We start from the raw sequence: 22,827 nt of genomic DNA, 5'->3' as shown, positions 1-22,827 counted from the left end.
ATATTGAACTACTGAACAATATTATTTAGTAGGAATAACTTCAGACATGGTAGTTGTTTTCCGTATCGCATGCTCAGTTTTCCAGGTTTTTTTCCATCCTTTTCAGTGTTCCAGGATCCTGGGTTGTATTCTCTCTATGTAGCTTCGAGCACTTGAGTAAGTCTGAACCAGGCAGGACTCAGTCCAGAAAAAAAAAAACAAAACAAAAAAACTTTCCAAAACGATGCCAGATGCATCTCTTCTGCTGTCTGGAGTTGGTTAGGCTTTGTTAGTGGAAGAGGCAAGTCCCAAATCGAATCTGCGATTGCCTTTAACTAGCTTATCCTTCAGACTTCACTTAAAAACAAGCAATAAAGCTGCTTTTTACAGAGCCGCTTTTCAAGCTAAATACTGCATTGAGGAATCAGCCTGTCTCCTGTGAGCGAGCGGCCGTGTACTTATGTAGTATAGCATTTACTCTCTGTATACGTGGATTTTCTTTGAATGTTTAAAAAAAAAAAAAAAAGTCCCAGGGTACCAATTTTAAGATTGCTGGCAAAAAGGGTCCTGCAAAACCCTGGGAGTATTATTTTTTTTAACTGCTGTAGTGATTTCAATTGCTTTCCCCCGAAATCTTGTGCATAGTACATGTTATACAAGACTCCACAACTGATGTGGAGATTAATAGTAACTTTTTAAAATTTTTATTGAACTTTTTCTGATGTTAATTCTGGAGCATCATGTTCTGTCCCGGAGAACTCCGCTCAGAATTACCCTCTTTAGATTTGACTGCCACCTGCTGTTGTGCTCAGCAGCGCTAAAGATACAAGGTGTATGGAAATAAATGACGCCTTTCTCACGACTGTTCTCTCTCGTATTTGTTCTCAGTGGAACTCTGTGTTCTTCACTATTTGACAGTATATCTGGCCCCATCTTTCACTGAGAGTAACTTGACTGTTCTCCCATAGGGAATGACATGATACGGTTGCCAATTTGAGAGAGCCATTCTTTAAGAATTTCTTTCAAGGAGAAAATTGTATACTACAGCCTCCTCCTAACTGAAAGTGCATCTGACAGAAGCACACCGGCAAAAATAGCTGTTACCGCAGAATAGCTCTTTCAAGAAAAGTACCTATCGGGGTGGATGCATTCAGAGAGAAGAGGGATATTCCTTACCAGAGGTATCTCTAGTCTGTACGTGCAATGCAGAAAGGAGAGCACGAAGCATAATGTGCAGGCAGAAGGCAAAGAGAATTTGAAGGAGACAAGTGAATGAAACTAACATTTATTTTTTCCTCTGCTTTATGTTGCTTGCATGGCATAAAGCTGCTAGAGAGTATCCTCAGTTTTGCAGTATTGATACACGAGTATTACTGTTGGTAATTTAGAGTGCTGTTAAAGACCAAACTATACCAAGACTAAGATCCCCCCCCCAAAAAATAAAGTGGAAGCTTAAATTCATGAGAAGTCTAAGAATATTTAGAAATGGAGCAGCACAATTAAAGCATCCAAGCAAATTACTGCCATGAAGTTATGGTGGGGAAGTAAAAAAAAAAAAAGAAAATACTATAAGGTAACTTAAAAATCCAGTTACATTAATTTTAATTTGACAAAACCCTATACTACCTTATTTACGGTGAGAGAAGTAGTGCACATGGGCACTCAGAACCTGTGAAATGAGATACAAAACATACATACAGCGTTTAATCTAGAATAGAAATATCTAGTGTGAGAGTCTGACTTCAGGAGTTACTTGTAAAGTGTGAGGCTTGGCAAATATCATAAAATGGTTTGGGTTGGAAGGGACCTTTAAAGATCATGAACTCAATGATCTTTAAGGTCCCTTCCAATTCTAACCATTCTATGATTCTATGATCATCCAGTTCCAACCCCCCTGCCCTGGGCAGGGACACCTCCCACCAGACCAGGTTGCTCAAAGCCCCATCCAGCCTGGCCTTGAACCCCTCCAGGGATGGGGCAGCCACAGCTTCTCTGGGCAACCTGGACCAGGGTCTCACCACCCAGATGGTAAAGTTTTTCCTTATGTCCAGTCTAAACCCTGCCTTCTTCCAGTTTCAAACCGGTCCCCCTTTTTCTGTCACTACAGGCCTTGGTAAAAAGTCTCTCTTTCTTATAAGAGTCTGCTTTATATATTGAAAGGCCCCAATAAGGTCTCCCTGGAGCCTTCTCTTCTCCAGACTGAACAAACCCAACTCTCAGCCTGTCTTCAGTATTTCATGGCCCTTCTCTGGACCTTCTCTAACAGGCCCATGAATATGTATCCAGACAAAGCTATTGTCATTTAAACATAATTTTTTAAATTGCATATTAGTTAATACTGTTTTTTTTATTTCTTAGACGTGCCTGAAGAGTGTTCTGCTATTGCAGAGCTTCAGTTAATTACAACTTCAGTTGTACTACATTACTGCCATTAAGGCTGGAAGGTGGAGGGAAATGACTGAATTACTCTTTTCTAAAAAGAGTGGGCAATAACTTGTGTTACTGCAGTTTGCATACTGTTTTATGTTGCTTTTTGCAGAGATGGATGTGCACAGAAATCTCTGTGTAAGGTGATACCGAGTGATGGGGTTTGTGTGATAACGAAAGTGATTAAGGATTTTTTTAATTTGCAAGCATCAACATGTTTCTTCTTCGCGTGGATGTGACAGTGCATCAGGAGCTTGGTGATGGCTCTGAACAAACTGGAAACTGTAGCCATTGCCTAATTGATCCCTGCCTTGGATCAAGCAACTTTGTATTTTCTTGTTAATTTTAAAAAAATAATTTCTGAGTTTTTCTTCATTAAAACTAATACTTTAAACAAAAAGTAGTAGGTGAGACATAGTCAAGGTGGATGATGTTTATAAAATTTAACACGTTCACTTGTCATCTTTTTCAATAATTTTTACATGTACTGTATAGTACAGATAACTTAATTTTGTGATATCTTTTTTTTCGCACAAATCCACTTCTGTTCCTTTCTATTGCACAGATTGGCCCGTGTTCATTAATAGAAATAGCGACTACACACAGAACAATTCCATATGAGTGGCATAAGGTTAGAATTTATGGATTGTTGTGCAGCTGCAACACTGAATGAAGCATAGCTGATGTGGGATTAATAAATGAACTAACACTGGAAATTAAAATAGCCTCCAAACCCAGAAAAACAAACCTGTACTAAAAATGAAGGTGTGGGAGTATCCATGGTGTTGTTAGTACTTGTTACATAAACTCTTCCTTTTGTAATTTTAAATCTCTTCTATTGGGTAGCTATTTTAATTTGAAGATTTAGAAAACACCTCCAGAAATTAAAAACTGGAATGCTCTTTCTTTAAGGTGTGACTTCACGTGGAAATTATTCTGTGCTACTGCTTATTGTTAATATGAGCTGCAGTTCAAAGGAACATTTAACGTTCATTTAATAAATTCTGCCATCTTTTTTTTGCCATCTTAAAATGCACTCATGTTTAACAGATTCTCAACATACCACTTGAAATAGCAGTATTTGGACACCAGCTGAAAAAAAAAATAGGTGGAAAACCTTATGAGGGAGGAACATGCATCATTCTTTTGTTTAACAACTTGCTTCAACCGATTTTATTTTTGGGGGTACATTTGTGTCGGAACTTTTTTTAAATTTTCATATGCTCAACAGATTCTGAAGGAAGTGGTCATGGGAGCGAAGATGCATCAAAGGACAGTGGTGAAGGTTCCTGTACTGAATCAGAAGAAAATATCTTGGAGGAGGAACCAGCAGAAGAGAAAGTAGAAGAGCAACAGCCCAAAAGCTCCACTGAAGAGGAGGTGCCACCAGCAGACAAAGAGGTAATTAAAACTGAAAAGAAAGAACAAGAAGATGAAGAAGAAAAGCCAAAAAAGAAGAAAGAGAAAGAGAAAGCAGCTGAACCCGATGCTGTGGCTGATGAGCAAACCAGTGAACCAAAAAAATGGAATTTGCGCAGGAACCGACCTCTGCTGGATTTTGTGTCGATGGAAGAACTGAACGACATGGATGACTATGACAGTGAAGATGACAATGACTGGCGGCCCACTGCTGAGAAAAAAAAAGGAAAAAACGCTCTGCGAAAAGAGGGGAGCGATGGAGATAATGAGGACGATGAAGATGATGGGAGCGGAAGCGATGAGGATGACAACGACGAGGAAGGTAATGAAGAAGACAATAGCAGCACGGCTAGTGATGGAGGATCCAAGAAGAAGAAGAGTAAAGTTCTTAACAGAAATAATGCAGATGATGAGGAATTGACAAATGATAGCCTGGCTCTTTCACAAAGCAAGAGTAATGAGGTAGTGCAACCAACTTTCTATAATATATCTCTTGACAAATGGAAACTACTCCCCGTTAGCTGTTCTGTTAATTTGAAAAGTTAACCTGATTGCCTGGAATTGTGTTTGCAGGAATAAGCGAAGCAGCAAAGTTGTGCTAAGTAGGCGCTGCATATTAAATAACCTTGCTTGGACCATTTGGCCAATCTTATGCCACTAAAGTCAATAGAGAGACTTCTCTTGGCTTTAGGAGGGGTGGATTAGTTCTAAAGCAAACAGGAGGTCCAGTATGCAAATCAACATGGATTAGCAAGACTGTAGTTCGGTTTTAGTGTAAAAGTTGCATATCTGTAATGTTCTCAAAGTTAAAAGCATCTGTGACGTATTCATCAAGTAGCTAAATGGTAGGTTATTCTTTACCCTAGACCTTTATGACAAACATCAATGTCTGAACACTAAGTTCACTAATTGAAGAATTCTAAGTAAAGAAATACGCACACTGGGTTTAAAATCAAATAGGATAATCATGATAATTTATGTTGGGTTTGCTTATAATACTCATAAATGAAGTAGTTTCTTACAGTACAACAAAGCATATGGGAACTATTATTGTTATATTAAATATCTTCTAATTGCAGAATGTGAAAATTATATGTTAAGGGTTTAGTAATGCAAATTTTTTTTCCTATGCACAATTACAGTTGCCTAAAGGTTGTGCCTATGGAAAAATGAAGATACTAGGTTATCAGGATGGTTAACTTGCATGTCCTACAGCAGCAAAATTTTGAACAAATTAAAAAGAGCTGCTGTAAAATCTACATGCAATTTTCAGGAAATTGCAATGTCAACATGACATTTGATAAATGATGGTGGCATGGCACTATTTAAAGTTGTACAGTTCCATTTAATCTTTATTTTAATGCGTAAAATGACAGGGAACTAAACAGAGTACTTGGAAGAGTCAGTTGTCTCAGTTTCACTTGCCTATGTATTTTATATATATATATGATTGCAAACACTGTGCTGTTTTAATTACCACTAATATTTGTGATTGGAAAAAAAAAAGCATAATGGTGTGTTTTGGGTTTTTTTTTTTCACTTTTTGCATGCACATCTTCTTTCTAGCTCTGTAATTCCAGTGTTGTTGCTCATATTCTCTTGGCTCAGGAGCTGAAAATGCTCTAACAATACTGATGATCAGAATGTCAAATAGAGATAGGCAACTTTGCTTTGGATTTTTTCCCTGTATCAGGATGGAGATGTGAGTCTATATTCTTAAGGATATATTCTTGAATATGTCCATAATTTCCATTGACTTGGAAAATTAGGCCTCTTCAGAAACCCGGAGCTGTCTCTGATACATCCCTTGTGAAGCTTCTTAATATGCACGGACCTCAGAGTCTGTTCTCGCCTTGAATTTAGGGCATTGATCAAAAGATAAAAATTTGAAGTTCAAATTACAATTTTGTAACTGATAATTTCTCTTTACTGCACGTAAAGCAAAGTACTGTTTATGAATAGGTCTTTAACAAGGAAGTCTTGCAACAGTGAGTATCTGTAGCCTGGATTATAGACCATAATTTTCAGATTGATACTCACCTGTATTATAACACTATACTCTCCACTACGACAATATTTTAAAATAGTAAAATAAAAATAAAACCTGCCTAGCAGACAAGTCTAGCAAAATCTCATTACACTACAGAAGCTGTGTTCTTAGAAAAACAGATGTGTGAATGCATAATTCATTTATGAAAGAATATTCAGGTAATTAACCCTGAACGCGTAGTAGTGTCCTTAATATGCATCTTCTTTTCCTTTCCTTACTTTTTGGGGGTGGGTTGTTTGCTTTTTGTTTCTGTGTGCTTTTTATTTTTCTACATTTTATAGAAATATTCTGAGGTCTGGCTGTATGGTTTTTTACCCTGTGCTGTAATGAAACACTGTGTGCTCTTCTACTGTGTTAAGCACAGAAGACAAACTTTGCTTTCTTTTCTAGGGTCAAGCATCATTAGTAGATAAACGGTGCTTTTCTTCTGTTTTTATAATTGCTACCACTTTATGGGATTCTTCTTTTCTCACAGAGGTGGCTGTTTTATTTTTTAAATGTTTTTTTATCCCTTGAAAGCCAGAAGCGTGTAGGCATATAGCTTGAAATGCTTTGTGTTCTTCTTAACACCAGAAAAATGGGGAATTACACAGTGATTCAGCTGAAATCCTTTCTCCCACTCAGGGAGGGAAGGGGACTTGTTGAGGAGTTGGCAGCAGGTACCATCTCCATGGAAAAGTTCCCGTACTTTAGACAAGTAGCGTCAGCTTCTGGGATGGGGTCTTTCAGGTGCTTACATGGAGTAAGATACTAGATATTAGGAAGAAATTCTTTCTTATGGGGGTGGTGAGACACTGGAACAGGTTGCCCAGAGAAGCTGTGGATGCCCCATCCCTGGAGGGGTTCAAGGCCAGGCTGGATGGGGCTTTGAGCAACCTGGTCTGGTGGGAGGTGTCCCTGCCCAGGGCAGGGGGTGGAACTCGATGATCTTTAAGGTCCCTTCCAACCCAAACCATTTTATGATTCTGTGATAAGCAGAGGAGAGCAGATACATTCCCCATCACTCCCTCTCCATGCCTGTACACAAAATTGTCATTCTGCTGCTCTGGTTGACCTGTTGGGTGTCTTCACATAAGGTAAACCAGAAGGGATGGGGATCCTAACGTTACATCCAAATTTGATGCCTTTCCATCGTTGCTTGTTTCTTTTTTTTAATCCATGTTTGCATCTGTTCTCACTGCCTGAACAGCTATTGTTACCTCAGTGTTGTTTTTACAGTGCAATTCTCTTTATTTAATTTAAAGTAATAGTTTTGTCAGGTTTTTTTTTTTTTTCATTTTCTTTTTTTTTTTTTTTTTTTAAATACCAGACCTTGGGCTTCTATAACAGTAGAGGTCATAAATTTCTTTTAAACTTCTGTTACCGAAGCCAAATGACAGTTTAAGTGGAAGGTACTGTCGGGAAAAGCTGATTCCTGTGGAGTTGTGAAGCCTGAGAAGCCTGTGCCATTTGCACAGTTAATCTGCCCAGATTATGGAGTATCTACTGCCATTTTTCTATCTGTAATGTTAATAGTAGGCTAGACGTGGGTATTTTGAGTAAGGATGGGCCACAGTATTTTTGAAACAAATGTGCAAGTTTCTTGCTTTCCTCAAAATGCTTTGCAGTTTTGTCCTAAAAGGAGGATGTTGGAAGGAATGCTCTGAACTCTATGGGGAGGAATCTCGTATTTTTCCCAATTAGTGACCTTCCTGTAAGGAAGCACGACCGTGTGAACGGTTGTATAATCTTTCATTGTTACCTCTAGCTAAGTTTTTTTTTTTTTTCTATAGGTCATGTTATGACATTTAGAGAAAATGAAGATCCAGAAGCCTTTCCTCACTGCTAGAAGTATGTGTTTGGCCTTTCCTGGGTCAAAAACATTATCACAAGCCACCTCCGTTATGTGAAGTAAACTGTTTGAGCCCAGCGTTAGGTGGTGAGGTTATTCTACCCCTTTATCTTGCTTTAAAATCAAGCAGAGATTCCCCCCCTTTCATCCCCAAATACCTGCCCAGATAAACCTAAAGTACAAAGAGACTTCATTAAGGATTCACTGAAGATTTTGTGCGGAGACTTCCTGTATCAGATTGAGAGGTTATCATGAAATAATTTCATAGATTAGTGTGAAAATTTAAGATTCTTGAGGACGAAAGCCTACCTCAGAGAGCACTCGTGACACTTTTGAACTGCTCAGGCTGCGCAGGCGCGGTGTTGGTGCTACGATTTGTGTCAGAAATGGGGGTTTGGAATGAGAAAAAGATGTTTGAGAGGGTATCTTCCACCTTAACTTATTTTTTTCTTTCCTGGTAGAATACCACAGCAGCTTTGGAATATTTTCAGATCTCAGCTGTTTTGAACGGATGCCATTTAGGCGTGAACTGTCAGCCCCTGCTCTGAAACTATTACTATTTCTTTATCCTGCAGTGATTATTTTTTACTGGCGTGCCTGATTTCACACTTCCCTACGTGCCTTCGTGTCACCAGTGAAAGCAGTTCAAGCTCAATGTTTGCTTTTAGTATAAAAATAGAAGACAACGCCTGGAAGCTGTGAATCTTTGCGGGAGAGACAGTGGCTGTACCTCACAATGAAAATAATAAGACGCCTTGATGGTGCCTATGAAAAAATTAACACTTACGTACAGCTTTATTTGGTTTGTGAAACACATCTCTGTGTTTCCTTAGAGAAAGGAATTCCCTATTAGATTCCCTATTAAAGGAATTCCCTATTAAAAGCCACATTCTTTTTAAGTGGTGTAGTTCACGTTGGAGGTTGCCAAAACAGAGCAATGCACTTGTTCTGCAAATCCGGACTTCTCTATAGAATCAGAAGAAAATAAGTTGTTATAGCTTTAATAAATCATATGGTTTTGCATATAGACATATCAATTTGCATTAAAATGAAACAGAACCGAGTTGATAATTTGCTATATTTTACGTAAGTGAAGACTTGGCAGGCTTGCGTTAGCTGGTTATTTTCAGATTTTTCATATCCATGTTACTTTTTTCTTTAAAGGTGCAAATTTTAGCAAAATGACATAACTTTTCTGAATATTGGGACGTTTGAAGGTCACCCTTGGCCTTGGTGGGGCTTTTCTTTACTGTTCTTAGGAATGTGTGTTTGTTCCTTTTTGTAGAACATAAATGGATTAAGGACATAGGTGTTTCTCTCTGAGGCAATAAGACCCTTCTCTGGCCTTTGGATCTTAACACATCTCTGGTTTTACTAAGATCAGATTGTGTCCATCCTTTCTCCTAGCTCTTGTATTTGTGGATGAAGTGTTTAAATGGTTTGACAAGAAAGAAGTTTTGTTCCTGTGAAAATGATATCCCATCTTTGTTTGTTTGTTGGTTGTTCAAAATTTTTTGTTTGTTTTAATTAAAATTGGAGTTCCTGGCATAATCCGTGTCTTCATTTTTCAATATTAGGACTCCTTGATCCTTGAGAAGTCTCAAAATTGGAGTTCCCAGAAAATGGACCATATTTTGATTTGTTGCGTTTGTCTTGGAGATAACAGTGAAGATGCTGATGAAATAATCCAGTGTGACAACTGTGGAATAACAGTGCACGAAGGTAATACAGCGCTTCATTCTCATTGCGGGAGGAAAGCATATGCTTTGCTTTTAATAAAATGTTGGCTTCCTTTCCTCAAAAAAAGTGAAGCCTTTGAACTCTGGCGGGTGATTTGTTGTAACACTACATGGATCCTTTTTAGTGGTGAAACATCCGTCTTCGACTTCAGTGAAGCAAATGCAAGCTACTGCGGGACAGGACATGGGCTACAGATACCTGTGTAATGAATCACAGTGTGCAGATACTGGAGCTATATATTATATTTTCAGGGCTTTAAGATATTACTAAATGGATTTTTGTTTAAGTATTTCAGTACGTGAATTTGATTGCATAACTGTGATGTAAGATGATGAGAACAGGCGGCCTTCTAAAAGGAAAGGGTTTTTAACATATATTTTTGTTGTACCAAAGAGGCTGAGAGGCGGGGAGAAGGGGAGGAAGGAGGCGTCCGTGGCATTTAGTTTTAAGTGCTAAACAGCCGGCCTTGAACTTTGTCATAATTTTCACTGACAGTTCCTGATATCCTGTACCTTTTTAGGGTTTCATTTTGTTTTTTTTATGGTTTCCCAGGAAAAGGAGATAGGCTACTTCAATCCTTGAAATTAAAGAAGGTAGGCTATATAATAAGAAGTCCTTCTTACTCCTGTGCACAGCTGCTTTGTGGTCTGAAAAATGTGTTCCAGTAATAAGTGAGTGTATTTTGTAAACACGTTGGAATCCAAGAAGTTGTTGTTATTTTTGCAGGTTTCCGTTGGTAGGCAGGCTGCTGGGGCTGCAGACACCGTGCTCTGTCCTGAAATTTCTTCTACTCTTTGAGCTTTTGAGTTTTTCAGAAAATGCAGTTTCTAGCACAGTACTGAATGAAGAAGCTCCAATTTATGATTTGGATAGAAATCGATGCCGTGATGTTTGCCTGCAGTTGGGAAGAATAACGTGCCCAATTCCTGTGAACAGATTCTGATACTCAGCAGTTGTCTTCTCCCTAGAATCTCAAAACCAAGATGCCTGTTATCCTGAAATGCCCAAACAAAGGTGCTGTAATACCCCAGGGTTTTTCATCATAGTTTTTGTGTGCAATTTCAAGTTGAATTATAAATTAGTATGTTCTCTGCACTTTTTTGTAGCTCTGTGGATATTTATTTGGAAGGAAGCGCACCTTTCACACGCAACTGCTGTCCTACCCAGGGACCTCCATAATGATGATGATATCAGTGATTCGATTATTCTTTCCCTGAAGACTTTATTTTCTCTCTTCTTGTTGACTATTACACTTTATTTCACAGGGGTCTTACAGCCTTGTCTTGTGCCTTTGGGCTCTCCTGAAGTTTCCTTCAGAATTTTAAGGTTCCACAGAACCACCGTGTCGCCAGCAAAGATGTTAAGCAGCAACCGGTCACCTGGACCTTGAGCTGTTGACCACAACTCTTTGAGTGGGGCCGTCCAAGAGTCATAGACCCTTAATAAATACTTTTATTTGCCTTATTGACAAGTTTTGCAATCGCTAGAATTTCAGTTTCCTTTCCAATGCAACTGTTTGCTGTGTGATGTTCATATCACCTGCATGGCCTGCCTCACTTGTCCAAAAAAAAAAAAATCTGTCTTTGCTCTGCAAACACGTGTCCAAAAATGTATAATCTTTGTGGAGCAAATAACTCTTTCAAAATGACAGAAATCAGTAACTGCCTCTAAAGCTGCAAAAGTAGCATACATGTAATGCTAATTTTATACCCACCCTTATACTTTGCATTCCCCTTTTACATCGAAACAGCCTGTAATTAATTAATAAATCCATCAATTCAAAATCTGTTCTTATTTCACATATCGGCCTAATTTTGTTCCAAAAACACAAAAGAAAAGGGAAAATGTTTACATTGCTAGGGAAAAAATCCTTCTTGTTGAATCTGTAGCAGTATCATTGCTTTTCAGTGTTTACTTCTGTGCGGAGATAATTCTCATTTCTTTTTTTATAAGAAGATCTTCTGTAGGCACTAATCTGTCGTGTTGGATAACCGCTTTTGGGGTAAGATCTGGTAATAGCAGGATCTCCCCCCCCCGGCTGCGATGTCAGGGTTTTTGACACATTGATTGCAGCGTGTCTGAAGGAGGTGTCTGCTGCGTATCCCACAGAGCCTGTGCCCTGACTGCAGGTAGTTCTCTTGCCCGGGGGTTAGTTGCTGTGAATTAAATGAGAGAAGTTCTACATTTTAACAGCTGTTTTTTTTTCCGTCCCCTCTATTTGTTCCTTACTTTATTGTGACGTGTGTGGCAGGGAATCAAATTTCCCTCGCTGAGAGCTATAGTGTGGTCGCCGTATGCTTTGCAGGGTAGTGAAATGTTTTTGCATTTTAATTTTGCCTCTTACCCTTGTATAAAAAATCATTTTGAAAAATCACGTACTTTAGTACTTTCTGTTTATTAAATAAAAATACTGTTCTGAATTTATGATGGATGAATTAACGTCTTTATTCTAAACCGTTGGTCCAATCAAGAATTGAATGTTACATATTTTAAATACTGTGATCTCGCAGCATTTACTTTTGCAAACCTACAGTTTACCTTAAAGTTCATGTTTTCATGCTCTTTATAATAAGACTGTGTTTCAGAGTGTCTGTAGTTGGTGTATGCAGATGCTCTCTTTGACTGGCAAAAAATTACCCTCCCAGGGAGCTGGAGGAACAGATGCAGCCACGGCAAGAATTAGGTCTCGCTTCCCGTTTCCCTCAGTGATATAAATTTCAGAACAATTGTTTTAATGTTAGCATTTTAAAGCACTTGTAATTTCGTTTTAGTGACAATCACATAAATAATAAGCTATTGAAAGAGCACAATGACTTTAAAATCAGGGAATAAAACAGTATAAAATGACACACATTTGATAGACAACCTGGCTGTAATGGTTATTCATAGATGCAGTTTGTGGAACAATAAATGTTGCGAGAATTTTAACTTCTTGGCTTTTCATGTGTTTAAGTTCACAGGTTAATCATATGTGTGTTAATCAATCATATGTGTGTTAATTATATGTGTGTTAATCATACACCAAACCAGTTTTATCATTTAACGTAAGAGGTATTCAAGGAGGTGGCAGACGTGGAGTTGTGATACAGTAATCTCAGAATGTACAAACATGGGGATTTAGTGAACTTGAGTTGAAAAGGGGCTCTCGAGTATTCTAAAGATGCGAAATTCAGAATTCGTGTGAGCATTAAGGAAAAGCAGCATGCATTTTAAGCAAAGTGTTGGAAAGTTGTTTTGTTTTCTTCAACATATTTTCCAGGCAAAGGGGGGGGGGGTGGTTGAGTTAATGCCAAAGTGGTCAGAGGTGCAGTGACAATAACTGAAACAAATACATCATTTAGGAGACGTGTGTGCTTTTCTCTGCTGTCCTTTCAGTCCTCAGGCAGTCACACCACCTACGCGACTGAGGTGGTTTTAGAACCAACCTAAAGATTATCTCCTGATGTTGCTTGGGAGATTTACTTGTAGCGAGCCCTTCCATTGCTTTCCGTTCCAACACCAGCAATTCCCAAAATTTCATAAAAGAAAGTTGGATTGGGTGACTTTTTCATGCTCATCAGCTTAGCTGTTTAATACTAGAACGTAATGTAATTGCTTCAGAGTAGTTCCACTGGCGCATATTCAAGATAGTGTTATTAGAACTTAAAAAGTTGCTCTCTGGAATACTAACTAAAGCTGGTACCACGTTATAAAGCAAATGGAATTACCGTATGTGTGAGCTATGTGATATTTTATATACCTAATGAAACTCATCTGTGAATGCGCTTCTGCGCATTACTTGTCCTTTGATTGTGGAATACTTTTATAATGAAAAGAAACATTCTGGCTGCTTATTTTAATTCTTATTGATGAACCTCATTCTGTAATGGAAGACTATATTTCTTAAACTGTTCCTACAGTGTTACTGCTTATTTCCTGAATGTAGTTTTAGTCCATTATGCAGAGCTCTGTTTCTGTCACAAGGGGAGTTGGAGCGCTGGTGCTATTTTATTACAGTCAGTGGGTAATGAACCAAAGTAACAAATCATGTTGCTATTTAATTGCAGAATTCAATAATTTAACTGTTCTGCAAGCACAAATGTTGACTTCATCACTGGTTTTGACAAATAGCTGAATTTAATCTTTTAGTAAAGTCCCTACTGTGTTTTAAGTGTTGACAACGAAGTCATATTTTTTCTCTTATTGAATAACAGATAAATGTTCAAAATAGGGAATATGCAGAAATACAGTTTTGTGGTAATAAGCTTTAAGATTTTCCTTTTTGTCATTTGCAGTAGTAATAATGCTACTCTTATTCTTGTGCAAAATTTAAATAACAAGCTTCTAAATCACCTTAAAATTAATGTTTTCCTAAATTTGTGGTGGTGAAGCATGCAAAGACACCCTAACAATAATAAAGAATAAGTGGATATACCAAAGAAAAATGGAGAAACTAAATGATTGAGTTTAGCCATAATTTAGAAATTAGAATGGTGATTTATAAAGTATATTAATTTTTTTTTTTAAGCAATCTGGTGCCTCAAAACTGTCAGTCTGTGCTCTGCAAACTATACTTTGGGTTTGAAGTTGTAGAAAGTCTTTTAAGCTCAGTCCTACAACCCTTAAAGTATACAAATAGTGTTTTTTATTTCATCTGTATATTCTTTTGTAGTTGATTTGGATGCTGAATGCGAAGTGGAAAAGTGGAGTGCGTATTTGTTGACTGGATACTACTGGCATAATCGACCTCTCAAAAAAACCAACAGCAAAAACCCAAATCCTGAAAATCATGTTCATTTTCAGAGTAGGGAGAAGGAGAAAGATAGGAATATATAATACGTAATTTGGGTTAGGCTGTTGATCCAACAGAGAGCAGACTTCACAGGTTGCATGGGAAGAGAGAGGCAGCTCAACACAAGCACTAGACTTTCCCCACTGGAGGAGAGGAGTAGGATGTGTATATGGGATCTTATAGGATAATAATAAAGGAATGAAGAACTGTTCTTAAAATGTTTTTCTAAAATAGTGTAATTGATCAGTGTTTTATTTGGATTTTTTAAATTTTCCTTAGCTTGTTGCATTTAACTTGAAATATATTTCTTTATTTGAAAAAATATGCTCTTGAGTGTTTTTTTATTTTTTTAGTCTTTGTTGGCTGCTTTGAGTCTGGTTTTCCTACTTTTCCTTCTTATGGTTAGTCTGGAATAACGTTGCTAAAAGAATGAAGTAAAACAACCTTTTTCTTCTTTTTTTCCAGTCATAATCTAAGAAAGTCACATAAACTAGATCATTTCTTAGAATTACTGTCTCTTTAAAATGTAAATTTTGCACTAGAGATGACATTTGCCAAAATATTGTAAGCTTTCTTGGGACTTCCAGTGTCATTCCTCTTAATGTCTATGTGTGTCTTTCCTACTGAAATCATAACTGACAACTCTCTGCTATTCTTATATCGGTCTTCCCTTTTTCCTGTCTGTAGGTTGCTATGGTGTTGATGGAGAGAGTGACTCTATCATGAGCTCAGCTTCAGAAAATTCCACGGAACCTTGGTTTTGTGATGCGTGCAAATGTGGTGTCACACCTAGTTGTGAATTGTGTCCTAACCAGGATGGGATCTTCAAGGAGACTGATGCAGGCAGGTAAGATTGAAGAAGAGATGGTTTGAATTTGATGTCATCTTACACTGAAAAAATTGGGGTTTTCCCCAGTCTGTTCCTATAGGAGACAATATCATAAATTAAACTTTGTTGGTGTCCTCCCTCTCTCACCTCACTTTTGAGTTGGATGCTCTTTGGATAGTCAATCACCTAACTTCTTGTGTGCTCCTAATATTCCTTGTGCCCATTGTAATCATAGAGTCGTAGAATGGTTTGGGTTGGAAGGGACCTTAAAGATCATCGAGTTCCAACCCCCTGCCAAGCAGATGTTTTCCATTCCTGTCACATATGGAAAATAATGTGACATTCTTGTCGCATTTGGGTGGTGAGACCCTGGCCCAGGTTGCCCAGAGAAGCTGTGGCTGCCCCATCCCTGGAGGGGTTCAAGGCCAAGTTGGAGGGGGCTTTGAGCAACCTGGTCTGGTGGGAGGTGTTCCTGCCCAGGGGAGGGGGGTTGGAACTGGATGGTCTTTAAGGTCCCTTCCAACCCGAACCATTCTATGATTCTATGATAAATTAAGATGTAGATATTAATGATAACTAATTTTCTATAATAAAGGAGAGAGCAGGATTATCAGTGATGTGTCATTTATGGCTAGTGGTACTGGTTTTTGGTGGGTTGGTTTCTGTGTGGGTTTTTGTTTGTTTGTTTTTATTTTTTTTGTTTGTTTTTTTTAAACCATTACAATTAAGTTCTTCCTCCATACATTTTACAGTTACATAAGTTGCTGGTGTGTGATAATACACAAAGCTTTCAGATGCTGAGTTTCTCGTGAGCTTTTCATTGGTCATGTTAACAAGGGAAGGCAATAATTAGTTGACAAAGCTGTTCAGAGGAAAAAGAAGCTTTCTTAATCCTGATTCAACGTCTCTGTTTGAGATGTAGGAACATGAAAGTCTGCAGACATAACTTACTGGTGATGATGGATGAGCTGGAAAGAATCCAGTTAAACATTCAGTATTAGCACAAATGCTTTAAGTCCTCTAAAGTTCCTAAACGTTAAGATGTGTTATTGTAAAACTTTTTTACAGTTTGCTGTATTTTATATTTTTTTTTTTACTTTCCACTCTTACACAGACTTTACTGTAATGATCTGGTCCTGCCATCATTAAAAGAGCTCAGGGTGATGTTTTTGAGATTTTTTTTTTTTGGCATACTGTGTTGTCTGTCTTCAGAAAAGTGCATACAGTATTAAAATGTCACGTCAGTTCAAGTTTTGTGGATTCAATTGTACGTGCCCTTGCATTTCTCCCGTAGTTTGTATTTTTTCCTGATAGCAAAATAAGATGTTGAGTTTGTGTCAGGAATTAAGAGCTAACGAGGGTATTCGTAACTGAACTTTGACCATTGGATGCAAATGGAGGCATCTGCCTTTCTCCACTGAGTATACATTGAGCTCAGCTTCTCAATTTGTAGCTGAGGTGCATTTTAAAGATATATATACAGCACGTAAAAGAAATCTGTTTTCCCATTTATGTCATTTATGTGCATCTTAGAAAGGGAAAACAATGAAAGTAGAAGAAAATACCGTGCTATGTGACAAAAAAATAAAGTTACACAAGTGAGTCAGGATCTGTAGTGAATAATTTTGACCCCATAAAAGCAGTTGTGCTTCTTTTTTTTCTGAACTTTTGGGGTTCAGATCGTCAGTTTCTGGTGTGTCTTAGGTTCAACTGTGTCTGTGCGTCTCCCTTAGAAAGCTGTTACACAATTAAACAAATCGTACTTCTCAGTTGTGTTTTCTATCTAAATACTAATGCTGCTGTATGGAAAAAAATGTTTTGAAAGACTAAAGTCAATTGTCTAACAGTTAGGAAACGTGAGAATCAATGCCATGTGGCAGATTTTATTTCAGCCTTTTTATTCCTGTCTTCTATAGGGCAGTTAAAGCACTATATACACAATTTCCCATATAGCTATAATAGAAACTACACTCAACTTTTCAAAAATTGCTTAGATTTCTTCTTGCAAAATGGTAGTATGCTTTTGGTTAATGTAGAAGTGTTTTCTCTGTGCAGAAGCACATGCATGCCTTGGTGATTGTGGGCGTTAACACATTAATTTATTGTCATTATTATTGTATTTTTATCTGTTGGATAATGTAATATAGCTATTGTGAATCAGTTTTATTTTCCTGGATGAATAGAGCTGGTGTACTAGAAAAAACAAATACTAACTACCATGTGAAAATGCTCTCTTTCTTTCTATCATTTATTTACAAATTTGAATTCTCGAGGGTTATGGGTCACTACAGGCCAAGGGCAGGGTCTTGGGGCAGGCAAAGTCCATGATGTTTTCATTGTACTCGGTACCTGCAACCCATTTCAGTCCTTTTCTTGAAAACCTAGCGGAGAGAAACTCCTGAATAACAAGCCTTTAACTCACCGTTGCTCTCCATCCCCTTACTACCTTTTTAAAATAAATTCTTCATATGCATCAGTGCCGGAAATTACACAATCCAAACCCATTCACTTTCTCCTCATAATGAAGTTGGAGTAATTTCTGTGTTCCTATGTGAAAGGTGAATCATTAAAATAACGAGGTGCTTAATTTCTCAGCAGAAGCCTTTTCGCATTAACCTCTCAGTTTCACAAGCATAAATGTGAATTTATGAAATTTTATTTCTCAAACTGCTATTATCCAAGAATATGAATTCTGTCCTTGTTTCGGTATGGAGTTTTTCTTCTTCCCTAATCAACATCTGTCATCATTGCTCCAAGCTAAATGGATGGTAAAGTAACAAGGAAGATTATTCTTCTTTGATTACCCAATTTGTCTTAATTACAAGCTTCTAAAACATGTGCAGCTAAACAAATGAGGAGGAAAATATTTAGGACTGGTATTAAAAGCAGCTGAAATTGCTTCAGCTGTGAACTTGACTGACTTGTGTATGTTTTTTAATATAGATTTGGGTCTGAGTTCGCGTAGAGGTGGTTAAAGAAACGAGGCCCTTGCGTGCCAATCACCCTGGAATGGCAGTTTAAACGGGAAATACTGTAATACTTGGGTGACATGTGCTAAAACATTTTGAGAAGGTCAGTACGAAGCAAGCAGCCAGCTGTTGGGTTTATCGCAGATAAACTCCTAGAGAGTGCAGCAGCATTTAATACACCAGTGGAGCATGAAGAAACTGTGCAAATTAAATTGAGAAGCAGCTGCTTGTAGAAGATGCGTATCTTTATATTGAACTTTGGCGGGTACCTTCAGGAGGCTGCATTAAAACTCGCTATCAAAAATCTCCAACCAGAACCTTGGATTTTTGTGAAGAATAGTAATTGTGGAGGTGTGGAACTTCTGTTTATACAACTAGGTTTTATAGAACACCTTTTAATTCAATGGAAAGGTGTAGAAAAGAAGCCCTAAAGAAGTCAAATGCTTTTTATTTGCAAACAAGCAGTTTCTTTATCTCAAGGTCACAAGTCTCATTTTACATGTGGCATTTTGGTTTTTTTTAAAAAAAAAAAAAAGTATTTTTATTCCTTTTGAAAATGATACACTCATTTAAATGATATTTATTTTAGTAAATGCATAATATTTACCAAAATACTCATTTATGCACAGGCGTATGCTTTTTTTGTTTCATAAAGGTACAGTAGTGACTGAGCCCCAGCTATTGCCAGTTCTGGATGCAGCGTGGAAGGGCAGAGGTGGTACCGGGTGCTCCATTGCTCCTTCCCAGGAATATCTCGTGCCTCCTTTGCTTTTGTGGGGAGGCAAAGATGCTCTTTTCGTATAGTAATGAGAAAAATCTTACTTTTTGCATGTAATGTATGAAGTTAGGGGGTTGTGCTGCCACACTGGAGTGTTTATGCTGCTATAAAACCATGTAAAGGTGTATGTGGGATATGCATCATTCTCGTTGTTTTAAGTTTTCATATTTTAAAGGGAATTTGTCACTTAGCACATCAAACCTGAGTGATATAACTATAGGGTAGAAATGTGTTTCAGACACACAGTTGAAAAGAATCTTGTCGGGTAAGACGCTGTGGATCAATCAGTGCTGGGGCTTATGTTAGATTTACTGAGAAATTTCTTAGAGAGTGAAGTGTGTTAATGGCTTCTAAATAGTTTTTTACTGTGTTTTTTCCTATTTTTAGGGAAAATGCTTAACATACAGTCTGTCCACCAGTTTTGTACATGGCAGGATCATTGTTTTGTTTTGCAAAGACTTAAATGTGTATGCATTTTTGAGCTTGCTACTGAACCTTTCTTATCTTATTTTTTTTAGAGTTTCTGTTTGGACTTAGGAGTCTTATATAATTATCATGAAACATAATAATTCTGAACATGATGAATTCCAGCATTGTAGGTCTAAGGACCACTGATGGGAAACGTGGGAAATCAGCAGTAAACGTAGCTCCTGATTAGTGTAACCATCGGCTTTAGTATTTCTCTCATCTGTAGAGAGCCGTATTTAACCGCTAACAGGTTAATAAACATGCTGTTTAAGTGCAGCTAAAGCCAAGATCTTACTGCTCTGGCCCCAATTGTTGGTTTTTTTTTAAATGATACAGAAAACAAAGAGGAGATTCAGAGTGATCAGAGTGATTTTTAAGTGATAGAGAAAACAAGAGATAGGCTAAACAGTGGTAGAAGATGGGAAAAACAGGGCGCAGCAGGATGGATGCAGGTTTAAATAGGTGGTAACAGGTCTGTGCTGAACCCCCAGTATTTAAGGAGACTGGAAAATTGCAGTACATGCGTAATGAAAAAACCAAAGGAAGAAGTTTTTCTACCATCATCATGAGTCTTCTTCAATACAGGGGGAAGATTCCATGATTCTATTAGAACAGAAGTTCTAGTCTTCACTAGTGATATATTTACTGTGACTGGGGAGATCATAAAGCGCTGAGCTAAGGTATTTCCTAAGGCTCAAGCACAGGATATTTTAGCTCAGTTATGTCTGAAGTCTCTTGCTGTATCCCCTGTCGTCTGGGAGCTCGTGGGTTCCAAGTGGCAGCTACACACGTCTGCAGCTGCAAGGCTGTTTTCTTGACTATTTGAAGATACCAGAAAGTAGCAGTCTTACCTTCTGTCCGTGACGGTTTGCTCCCACCTAGTGACTTAGCAAAGGGTAGCAAATCGTTTCTGGAATTTTGATAAAACAGATTATTTGGTGGAGGGAGGAACGCTTTGGTTTTTGGAGTCCTTTGTCTCAGTTGATGCAAGTCACGCATGCTGTGTAGAACAGATTTTGAGGTTGGCAGTAACTGATGATTTGTGACAACGAGAGTTGGATCGTTTAGAAAGTGTTCATTACCTAACAAGAAGAAAATGTGTCTTCTGCTGCAAGGCTGCCTTTTGGGTAACTGAGAGTTTCAGGAGATTGTGAAAATGTCTGTCAAAGGCAGACATGAGGCTGAAGCCGTTGTGTTATATTTAATGACTAGACACTGAGTCCAGATTCCTGCTGTCTCATTTTATGCCTCTCGGGGCTGAAGATTTAGACCTTTGACCCTCCAGTTTGTTCATGGCCAGTGAAGAAGAGTATTGCTGAGTAACAAAACACCCTGTTCATCTGAGTTTCATACAGGCTTTTCTGTAGTACAACTCCCATGGTTTATAACTGAATGCCATCCCAGCGGCTTTGGGAAAAGCCTTGCCCTAAGGTTCGGTGTGTGAAGTTCCAAATAGGCGTTTGGAATTGGAACCCTAAGTCCCAAACGCGCATTCTCTCCCTGCTTCTCATGTGCTTCCCTTCAAACACATTTCTTCCAGCATCTGTAATGTTTACAAGGCCCTTTGAAATCTGCAAATGGTGAGTATAATATAGGATGAAAATGTGGGTAACTGTAACCTAATTTTATCTGCTGTTTTAGGTGGGTCCATATTGTTTGTGCCCTCTATGTTCCAGGAGTGGCATTTGGGGACATTGACAAATTGCGGCCAGTAACACTTACAGAAATGAATTACTCGAAGTACGGTGCCAAGGTAAGTTTGGAAGAGACGTGCTGCCAAGGAGTAACTTTATTTTGCATATAATAAAATAATATACATCTTCTCAACTTTATTTTTCTTATTTATAGCAATTGCAGTGAGGTTCGGGACTGGAAATGAGATGAAGTTTGTTCATGGCTGTTAAACCATTGATCCTCCCTCCCTCTTTCTTTCTATTTTCCTTACCACTGTTCTCCATAATTTCTGTCACTGTTTTCACCGTAATTTCCTTTATTTTTACGCAGATGCTAATTACTTTCTTTTAAAGTCAGTTAGTGGCAGATTGTCAGAATGTGGATGGAAAGAAGAGGATTTATGGGATGAGAAATGGAAGGTTGGGTTGATTAAGAAAGTGACAGATGCGCATTCAATAAGAATTACTTTAGGTTCTATATAATTATAAGCTAGAATCCATAGAAAATGTTTGCTGCAAAGCAGTATTTAAAAAAAAAACAAAACCACAACAACATGGGGTCCTCATCTTGAACGAAAAAATGGCTCCAAAATTAAAGTGATTTTACATGTAAATGTTTTCAATCCAGATCAAAAGTGATCACGCACAAACCGTACAGAAAAGCATTGCAATGGGCGGAGGACAGTACTTGGTAATTTGCTAATTACTGTTTCTATAGCTAATGGGGAGAGGGTAGAGAAGCCATATCTGTAGGCTAATGTGGGGGAAGGTGGTTGTACTCCTGCCCTAATGCTTCATTTGTGCATGGGCAGTGTCATTTTCTGGAATGTCAAGTTGAATGAAAATATATAGTACACTTTTAGAAAATACATATAAATATATAAAATAAATTAAACGGCTTTGGATTGCCCGTGTGCAATGTACACGTATCGGGAGCATGTTCAGCCTGGGCCTGCTGAGGCATTTAGCGTTGTTTAGAAATGTTTGGTTAAAAAAAAAATTGGAGCAAGCTCCCCAAGCCCTACAAATGTTGTTGCAATGAGTCATTTATTATTATTTTTTTTTTCATTAACATGAGTGATGTATAGGAGCGGGGCTAAAAATTTGGGTGTATTTTACTGCTGTGGATGAGGTGAAAGTGAACTGCACCGATGAGGATTCATTCCTCTTGCAGACCCGTAAATAAATGCTGTTTTGCTGTATCAGGTATGGAATTTACGGCTTACGGAGCTAAATTTCCCCCTGCAAAACCAGCTTAACATAATATTCCTTTTCACTTCATTTCTTACCTGTTCCCTGTTGGCCCCTTCCCACAAAAAAGACATTGAGGTGCTGGAGCGGGTCCAGAGAAGGTCAATGAAGCTGGTGAGGGGTCTGGAGCACAAGTCTTGTGAGGAGAGGCTGAGGGAGCTGGGGGTGTTCAGCCTGGAGAAAAGGAGGCTGAGGGGAGACCTTCTCGCTCTCTACAACTCCCTGAAAGGAGGGTGTAGCCAGGGGGGGTCGGTCTCTTCTCCCAAGGAACAGGCGATGGGACAAGAGGAAACGACCTCAAGTTGCGCCAGGGGAGGTTCAGATTGGATATTAGGAAAAATCTTTCTACTGGAAGGGTTATTAAGCCTTGGAATGGGCTGCCTAGGGAAGTGGTTGAGGCACCATCCCTGGAGGTACTTAAAAGACGGGTTGACATAGTGCTTAGAGACATGGTTTAGTGTTTTTTTTTTTTTTTTTTTTTATCGGAGTTGGACTAGATAGATGATCTTAAAGGTCCCTTCCAACCTAGACAAGTCTATGTCTATGTTGTTGTTGCACAGCTAAAGGGTGCCCTTCTCATTTAGTGTACACGCTGTTTTGAGGTTTCTTCACTCACTGAGTTTTCTTTGCTGTTCCTTTCTG

At 38.3% G+C, this 22,827-nt stretch overlaps 1 protein-coding gene across 3 annotated transcripts in view; it reads left to right on the top strand.

Moving 5' to 3' along the window:
- Positions 1-22,827, top strand: part of PHF14 (PHD finger protein 14) — a 150,394-nt gene that overhangs the window by 6,854 nt on the left and 120,713 nt on the right. For all 3 annotated transcript variants that reach the window (XM_074150633.1, XM_074150632.1, XM_074150634.1), the window contains exons 3-6: positions 3,638-4,287; positions 9,284-9,428; positions 14,905-15,064; positions 20,903-21,014. In XM_074150633.1, coding sequence (XP_074006734.1) covers positions 3,638-4,287; positions 9,284-9,428; positions 14,905-15,064; positions 20,903-21,014 — 1,067 coding nt within the window. The remainder of the gene's footprint in view (positions 1-3,637; positions 4,288-9,283; positions 9,429-14,904; positions 15,065-20,902; positions 21,015-22,827) is intronic.

This window comes from Numenius arquata, chromosome 7 (genome assembly GCF_964106895.1).
Source record: "Numenius arquata chromosome 7, bNumArq3.hap1.1, whole genome shotgun sequence".
Taxonomy (NCBI): domain Eukaryota; kingdom Metazoa; phylum Chordata; class Aves; order Charadriiformes; family Scolopacidae; genus Numenius; species Numenius arquata.
This window is presented reverse-complemented; position numbering and strand designations above follow the sequence as displayed.